Consider the following 8,319-nt stretch of genomic DNA (forward strand, 5'->3'; position numbering starts at 1 on the left):
AATTTTAGGAAAGCCAAACAGGTCCAGGCAGTTAGAGAGAATTGCCAATTAACAGAGTCAAATGCCTTCTTGATGTCCACTTTGATGATATATCTTGGAGTAATCAGATATCTATTATACTTTGCAGCCAGCTCATGAGCCAACATTGAGTTGTCAAAAATATCTCTGCCCTCAATAAAAGCAGCTTGCTCCAGACCTATTATAGAACCCAACACAGTTTTCATTCTATTAGCCAGAATTTTACTAACTGTCTTACAAAACACTGCGCACTAAGAGATAGGCCTGAAATCAGCAACAGACTTTGGAGCAGTAGATTTAGGAATAAGGGAAACCAAAGTGGAATTAGCAGCTCTAGACATGACCCCCTTTTGGAAGAATTCAGTAACAGCAGCAACAAAAGCAGGACCAGTGATGTGCCAAGTGTCTTTAAAGAACCCAGAGGTATAGCCATCAACCCCAGGGCTTTTGTTTTTATCAATGGAGAATAAGGCAGCCTCAATCTCAGAAAGGGTAACCATATGATCCAATTGACTAGGATGGTCAAGTATGTGATCATGGAAGAGATAGTCTGGAAGAGGGATGGTGGGTTCAGAGGAGTCCAACATTTTTTGATAATAGCCTAAGAAGGCCTTAGCAACATTGCCATGGCCCTGATAAAGATTACCCTGGGTATCTTCAATGACCTCAATAGTATTCTGAACCTTCCTAGCAGTGATACCAGCATAGAAATATCTAGTGTTAGAGTCACTTGGATACAAATGCTGGATTTTAGATTTTTGAGCCAATATTTTTAATTCAGCGTTTTTAAGTTTCACATACTCCTTCACCAAAGATTTTTCCTGATGCAAAAGGAGCAAGTTTAAAGGGGAAGTCTGGAGCTAGACTTGGCAATTCAGCAGCTATTTCTTAGCAGTGACCACTCTAGCAGTTAACCCATTAAACTCAGAGAAATGGAGTTACTTCATTTCATCTCTAAGAGATCTCAGTTGAGAGAAGAGAGAGTAAATTTTGCTGCCAGAACAATTAGATTTCCATCCTTTTTTCACCCTGTCAATAAAACTGGGAGAGAGAGCCCAACAATTAAGGTATTTAAACGGCCTATAGAGCTTGGAATCAGTAGCCATAGTAAGGAGGATAAGAGTATGATCTGAAATTCCAGCAGGCAAGAAGGACACAACAACATTGAGATTGAAAAACCAATTAGGATTCACCAGCAATCTATCAAGCTTAGCGCACCTAGGAGACTGATCTTGCTTATTATGCCATGTAAAGATCCCCCCAATATAAGGATGATCCTCCAGAGCACAAAAAGAGAGACAATCTCTAAACTCTTGTATATCTCTATCAGGACTAACACAGCCCACCATCTCATCCAGATTAAGGGTGACATTAAAATCACCCAAGCACACCCAGGGAGCACTAATACCAGTGGAGATAGAACACAAATTCTTCCAGAGATCAATTCTCTCAGGAGCTCTATTAAAAGCATAAACCACAGTGAGCATTATTGTCTTCTGAGTGGAAAAATGAAATAGAGAGTAGTGAATAAACTGAGCAACCAGGCTAAGCATAGATATTTGGACAGTAGCAGGGTTCCATAAGAGCCAAATCCTCCCTCCATGATGAGAGTCATAATTTGTAGCCAAAGAATAAGAACTAAAAGATCTCCTGTAAACAACCTTAGCTAAATGAGGTTTAACATGAGTTTCTAACACAACCCCACAATCAACCTTGTTACTTTTCAGGAAGCCTAAAACCTCCTGCTATTTTAGGGGGTCATTCATCCCCCTCACATTCCAGGAGGAATGATCATTGAAATGAAGGGGGGGGGGGGGGATATTCCCCCTGGCTCAATCTCCACAGAAACATTCCCTGCCCCAGTATGCTGAACAGTATTCTCATAAATCTCTCCTTGAGTCTTGTTTGGTTCCTCCTGTTCAAGAGAGGTAAACTGATTATCCAGCTGAATAACTACAACCTCTGTTTGAGACTCAGGAACCACTTTCCTTTTAGGACTAACACCTTTTTCCTTATCCTTCACCAGGGGAGCAAGAGGAGCTTCCTGAACTGGTTTAGAAGCCTCCTTAGGTTTATACACAGGTTTTGGCTTGTTCCTATTACACCTATCCTGTGTGTGTCCTATTTTTTTTACAACCATGGCAAAAATGAGGGACTCATTTATAGTCTATCTTTTGGAGAATCTTGCCTCTGTATGGGGTATGTAGAGCCATTCCTTTGGGCAAGTCCTTAGACAGATCAACTTCCACAAGAATTCGAGCAAAAACAATCTTGCTTTTAGTGGTAGTAAGCTCATCAGCACAAATAGGTTTACCAACAAAGCTCGCAACCTTACTGAGGGCAGACTTAGACCAAAAACATGGATCCAAGTTAGGAAAGATCACCCAAACAGGTACATGAGTGACAGCAGTTAGCTCTTTTGTAACAGTTGGAGACTAATCCTTAAAAACCAAGGGATAGCCATTGATATTCCATGATTCAGACTGAATACTCAACATATCCTCCTTAGTTAAGAACCTAAACTAGAACCATCCTTTAAAGAAATATAATACCTCTGGAGTAGTAATATGATTCCAATGTTTTGAAATCAAAGAGTTTAATTCCACAATCGTAGTCTGACGACCCATAAGTGTACCCACTAAAGTGGTAGACCAGTAATCCACTTCTTCAGCAATATCCTCAAGGTCTATAATAACCTCAGCATCACTCTTAACATAAGATAAGCACATACCCTTCCCAGACGATTTTAAAGCCTGAACATATGGTTTCTTCGATGGAGCATCCTTAGGTAAGGGAGCAGATTGAATAGACACCCCCACTGAAGGTGGTGGCACCACAGTATGATCGGGAGCCGAGACAGAAACAACCACAGGAAAACGACTAGCTGAAGCACTAGAAGAAGCTAAAACACCAGAATTAGGTAAAACAGGGAAATTACCAGTACTTACATCACCAGGAGAACCAGTAGAAGTAGTAGGAATTGCTTTCTTTTGGCGGGCAGCGACCACTAACTTGGGCGGCCGGCCCCTCGGCATGAAGGCGAAACAAAATTGCGAGTGAAATCACTCCTCGTCGCTAATTTCAGAGAGTCATGATTGATCTTAACCACTTGCTTTCCTAGCCGTTATGGTTTTGCAGCTATAAATATCTTGTTTGTTCCGTGTATGTCTTCACATTCCAATCTCTAACTTTCTTCTTTCTCTTTCTAAAAAATTCTTCCTTTGCAAAAATTCATCTTTTAGAAAAAATAATATATGGCTGGTGGGGGAGAAGGACAAAGCGACTTCAAAAGCTCCGCCGAGGTTGAAAAAGTTCTGTTGAAGTTGAAATGGCCTGCTGAGGTTGAGGGGGTCCCCGAAGTCATTCCCGAGGATGACGTGGTGGAGGTTGTTCCTCCTCCAGAGGTTCTGTCCATGTCTTATAAGGGGGTTGAGTATTCTCCTAATAAGGCTTTAGCAGTCTCTTTCCATGAGGCTAATCAACTGAAACCGGCTTTTGAGCATTATATAAAGGGCAGGGGTCTCATTCCTCATGGGGTGAGGTTTGGATTCTGAGAATGGTCCTATCGGGGCTAATTGGAGTAGCCCGGGTTGGTTCTGTATTTTTGAGTGGGCTTTCAGGGGTGGTGGTCAACTTCCCTTTTCTCCTTTTATGGCTGAGGTGGTTAGGGCTATTAGGGTTCCTCCGTTTCAACTCATGCCAATGGTTTGGAAGATTGTCCATTCTATTGAGCATTTATGTTCTAAGCATAAGTTGGTTATTACTCTGGATGATTTTAAAAATGTTTATCATCTGAAGAGTCATTCTCTTTGGGAGGTTCAATTTTCGAGTCGGTCAAAGATGGCTCACCCGATCACCAATTTTGATTCAGGGGATGATAAAGGTCGGGCTCAGACTTATATGTTTATCAAGGCCGATTCAATTGCCCCCGACTGGACTATCTCAATTATCCAATTTGAAGGAGGTAATCTTTCTTTCCCGCATAATTTTTGGTTTGGTAATAGTATTTTTGGAGAGTTTACTTACTTTGCCCGTGTTTTCTTTTAGTAAATGATTGGGTGAATGATCCACGATCTTGAGGGTGGTGACCGGATAGCGGCGTTTATGGCGTTGCTGAAGAGGAGAGGGCTTGGCCGCCTGTCTGGGGCAAGCTACTATGCCTCGTTTTAAGAAGGCTAAGTTGAGCACTTATAAGCCTGTGAAGAGCACTAAGGTTCCAGGGGCATCTTCATCAGGGAGTAAGTTCTTTTGCTTGTTTTGTCATTCTGTTTTCCTGTATTGGATCCATGCTTTTATTGCTGATTTTAGAAACTCGTCGTGCAGCTACCAGGGCTTCTGCCAGGATTGCTAGTTTTGGTCTGTCTTTGGTGAAGGCTGGGGTTTCTCAAATTACAGGGGAGAAGTCAAAGAGCAGTGAGGCAACGGGGAGTGATAGTCTTTGTTCAAATTCGTGAATCTGGCGGGGAGCTCGGTTGGTATCGCTTTGAAAAGGTTGTGGATGAAAGTGATCGTCCTGAGAAGAGGAAGAGAGTGGATGAGCCTTTGGGAGGAGTTCATGAGGTCGGGGAGTCGGGCTCGTATGGATGAGGTCCGGTTTGCTAAGGATCAAATTCAGGCTCGGGCTTTTGTGGTTGATGATCCTTATTTCAAGTATCGGCGGAGGAGGCTTCGCTCGTGCTTTGGCTGCTATGTATCGTTCCAGGATTATCGCCAACCTGGTTACCATGCTTCAGGAGGTATATATTTTTTTGTCTTTGTTTGTTGTGGGTTTTTGTGTGTGTTTTCTTTTTTGGTGGCTTAGATGGGCATTTTCTTTTGTTTTTAGAATGTTAATGATGTGCTGAGGAGTGCCTGTCAACTGGAATCAGTTCATGGTCTAAAAAATGCCTTGGATTGGGAGGTACAAATCTTGAAAAAGGATCGACAAGTTTAAAGCCGATTTGGAGGTGTCCAAGGTGAGAATCATTCGTTGAAGGAGGATAATGAGGCGGGGAAGGCTCGGTTCTTTGGTGGAGTCTGCTAAGTGAAAATCGCTCGGGATGCTTTGAAAGCTCTTCAGGCCAAGTTTGATATTGCCCAGGAAGAATTGAAGGCTGAAAAACAGGCTATGCGCAGAGCGATTAAAGGTAAATGAAGAATTGGTCGTGGAGAGGGACGAGGTTCGGGCCAGGTATAAGGATCTTTCGCCTGTATTTCTTTGGCAAGGGTCGTGTGGATGCTATGAAAGAGCTCTTGAAGTCAGGCCTTTTGGAATCCCGATCGGGAATTGGCGATCTTAATACCACGTATCCCGAGCTTTGTAAGTTGCATGCTCGATGAGGAGGTGGACTCTCCTCCATCTAAAGGGAAAAATAGTGATGTTGAAGGGGATGGAGATGAAGAAGAAGAGGTCTGCATGATGAGGGGATTGGCTCTGCACTCGTGTCCAAGGTGGCTTAGTTTGAAATATTTTTTGTTTTTTGTTTGTGTTGTTTTGGCCTATTCAGGGGGGGATGTTCCCTGAACAAATGATTTAGGATTTGTTTTGGTTTTTGTTGGCTTTGCCTGAATGAACAGTGTGTTCTTTTTGCCTGGGAAGGATGTATTCCTGGGTCGGTTTGAATATATATGTCCTTTCCTTCTTGATTTTTTTTTCTTTTTTTTTGACTGGAATTTGTACCTGTATATTCATGTGATATTTTTGTTAGAATAATGCCTGTCAGGAGGGCTTATGGCCCTCATTCCTGTGTTTATGGGGAATGGTGGCTTTTTCTGCCTGTCAGGAGGGCTTTTAAGAATGAGGGTGGTTGCCGGTCAGGAGGGCTTATGGCCCTCACTGTCAGAGGGCTTTTTTTGACAAGTACTATGGTCTATTCCACCTTTGTACTTGTCTTTTTTATCTTCGAGCTCGGTTTATTTTTCGGGTCGAGCAGGCAGGTGCCAAATTAGAGCATTTTTAGAAATCTTTGTTCAGGTTGGGTGGAGTGGCCCTCAATCCCGAACATTTGTTTAAGCCTAAAGTATAACATATAATAAGTGAAAAGAAGGCGTAAAACAAGTTTTCAGGATTTGAAATAAAGTTTTAGGTGAAATTAAGAATGATAGGCAAGTAATTTAGCACATAGCAGGTATGAAACTTAGCACATGTATATAGGGTGAGTAGTTTTACCGCTTCTCGGATATGAAATAGTTTTAAGTGGAGAATGTTCCAAGATCCTGGGGATCATTTCTCCTTCCAAAGTTTGTAGCCTGTAAGCTCCTTGTCCCACTATTGAATCAATTAAGTACGGGCCTTCCCATGTAGGGGCTAGTTTGCCTGCATTCTTTTCTCTGGTGTTGGGGAAAACTTTCCTTAATACCAGGTCTCCTTCTTTGAATACTCTGATATTGACATTTTTGTTGTAACTCCGGCTACTGTCTCGTTGGTAGGCGGCTATCCCGACTTTGGCGCATCTCTCAGTTCCTCTCGTTAAGAGTAGGTTATCTTGTAATAGGGTCTGTTTTCTTCTATTGTGTTCAGCCGCTTCCGGTAGTTGGCACATGAATTTCAGCTGGTATTATCGCTTCACAGACCATAGACCAGGGAATATGGTGTTTGGCCTGTGGTCTGTTTTGGGTGTGGTCTGTCAGCCCATAGAACTAGGGGAGCTCTTACGCCCATCTTCCTTTTCTTCTTTTCGGCTTTTTCTTGTGCAGCGATTACTACTTTGTTGCTTGATTCTCGCTTGGCCGTTGGCTTTAGGGTAGCCTGGTGTAGATGTGACTAAATTGATATTCCATTGTGCACTGAGAAATTTGTTCTTTTTCCCACAAATTGTGTCCCATTATCACAGACTATTTCTGAAGGTATTCCATATCTACATATGATATTTTTTTTGATGAATGATATGACATCTTTTTCTTTGACTTGCCTGTAAGAGTCTGCCTCTATCCATTTGGAAAAGTAGTCAGTCATTGCTAGCATAAAGACTTTTTGTCCAGGCGCCTGAGGTAGCTTTCCTACTATGTCCATGCCCCATTTCATGAATGGCCGTGGGGCCGAGATGGAATGTAGTAGTTCGAAGGTTGATGGATATAGGGGAATGGATTTGACAAAGCTTCACATTTTGAGTCGTATGCTATGCGATCGGCTCTCGGGTTGGCGAAGTAGCCTGTCCCGAGAATTTTGCTTGCCAGGCTTCTTCCACCTTTATGATTTCCGCAGTAGCCATTATGTATGTCTTCTATAACCTGGCTGGCTTCATTTGGTTCCGTGCAACGTAAGTAAGGTCCACTGAGACTTTTTAAACAAGATGTTATTTATAATGGTATAAGTGGATGCTTTGATTTTCAGGGCCCTTGCTTCGTTTTTATTTGCAGGGAGTATCCCCTGTAGGAACCAATCATAGTAAGGTTTAGTCCAGGAATTTGTATCTTCCTGAATAGGACAAATTTGTTCGAGCTTTTCTATGGTTGGTTCCAGAGGTGGACGATGGGTATTTTGTCAAACACACGCAGGTGAAATTTGATCCCAGTGGCTAGGGCATCCGCCCGGGAATTTAAGTCCCTTGGTATTTGGTCAATGTCAAAGGTTTGGAATTTTTTGCAAAGGTTTTTGACATATTCCAAATAGAGTATCATTTTTGAATCTTTTTTTGCAAAGATATACTCCTTTAACTTGATTGGAAATTAAGAGAGAGTCAGTTTTTACCTTGAGGTTTGCTACACCGAGTTCTATACATACCTTTAATCCAGCAATCAGGGCTTCATATTCAGCCTCATTATTCGTGGCTTTGAACTCACAACTAACAGCCTGTGCAATCAGGTCTCCTTGTGGTGATTTTAGGACTAATCCTAGGCCAGTGCCTTTCATATTTGTTGCCCCATCTACATGGAGAATCCATTCCTGGTCTGTTTTTTGTGTGTCAAGAAGGTTGACCTCTTTTATGAGGTCTGGTTCTAGGGTAGGGCTGAATTCAGCCACGAAGTCTGCTAGTGCCTGAGACTTAATTGCCGTCCTGGGTTCAAAGGTTATATCATAGGTGCTAATTTGTACTGACCATTTTGCCATTCTGCCTGACAACTCAGGCCTTCTCAGGACAGATTTGATAGGCAAGTTGGTTCTTACAATGATTGAGTGACTTTCAAAATAAGGTCGAAGTTTAGTACAGGACATTACTAAAGCAAGTACATATTTTTCAAGTAGGCCATACCTGGTTTCTGCATCTAGGAGACTTTTGCTTACATAGTAGACTGGATGTTGTTGGCCATCAATTTCTTTGGTCAGGACTCCACTTATTGCTGTTTCTGTGACTGATAGGTAGATCGTCGGGGTTCTCCTTT

General features: G+C 42.3%; 1 protein-coding gene across 1 annotated transcript; it reads right to left on the minus strand.

Annotated features, from left to right (window-relative positions):
* Window positions 1–269: 269 nt before the first annotated feature.
* LOC141602132 (uncharacterized) lies at window positions 270–3,053 on the minus strand. The gene is made up of 5 exons (XM_074422444.1): window positions 2,571–3,053; window positions 2,207–2,453; window positions 1,794–2,139; window positions 1,047–1,668; window positions 270–839 (listed from the first exon to the last, which is right to left on the minus strand). The coding sequence occupies exons 1-5, from the start codon at window positions 3,051–3,053 to the stop codon at window positions 270–272; spliced, it is 2,268 nt and encodes a 755-aa protein (XP_074278545.1).
* Between the last annotated feature and the right edge of the window lie 5,266 nt (window positions 3,054–8,319).

The sequence above is a fragment of the Silene latifolia genome, chromosome 9 (assembly GCF_048544455.1).
Source record: "Silene latifolia isolate original U9 population chromosome 9, ASM4854445v1, whole genome shotgun sequence".
Taxonomy (NCBI): Eukaryota; Viridiplantae; Streptophyta; class Magnoliopsida; order Caryophyllales; family Caryophyllaceae; genus Silene; species Silene latifolia.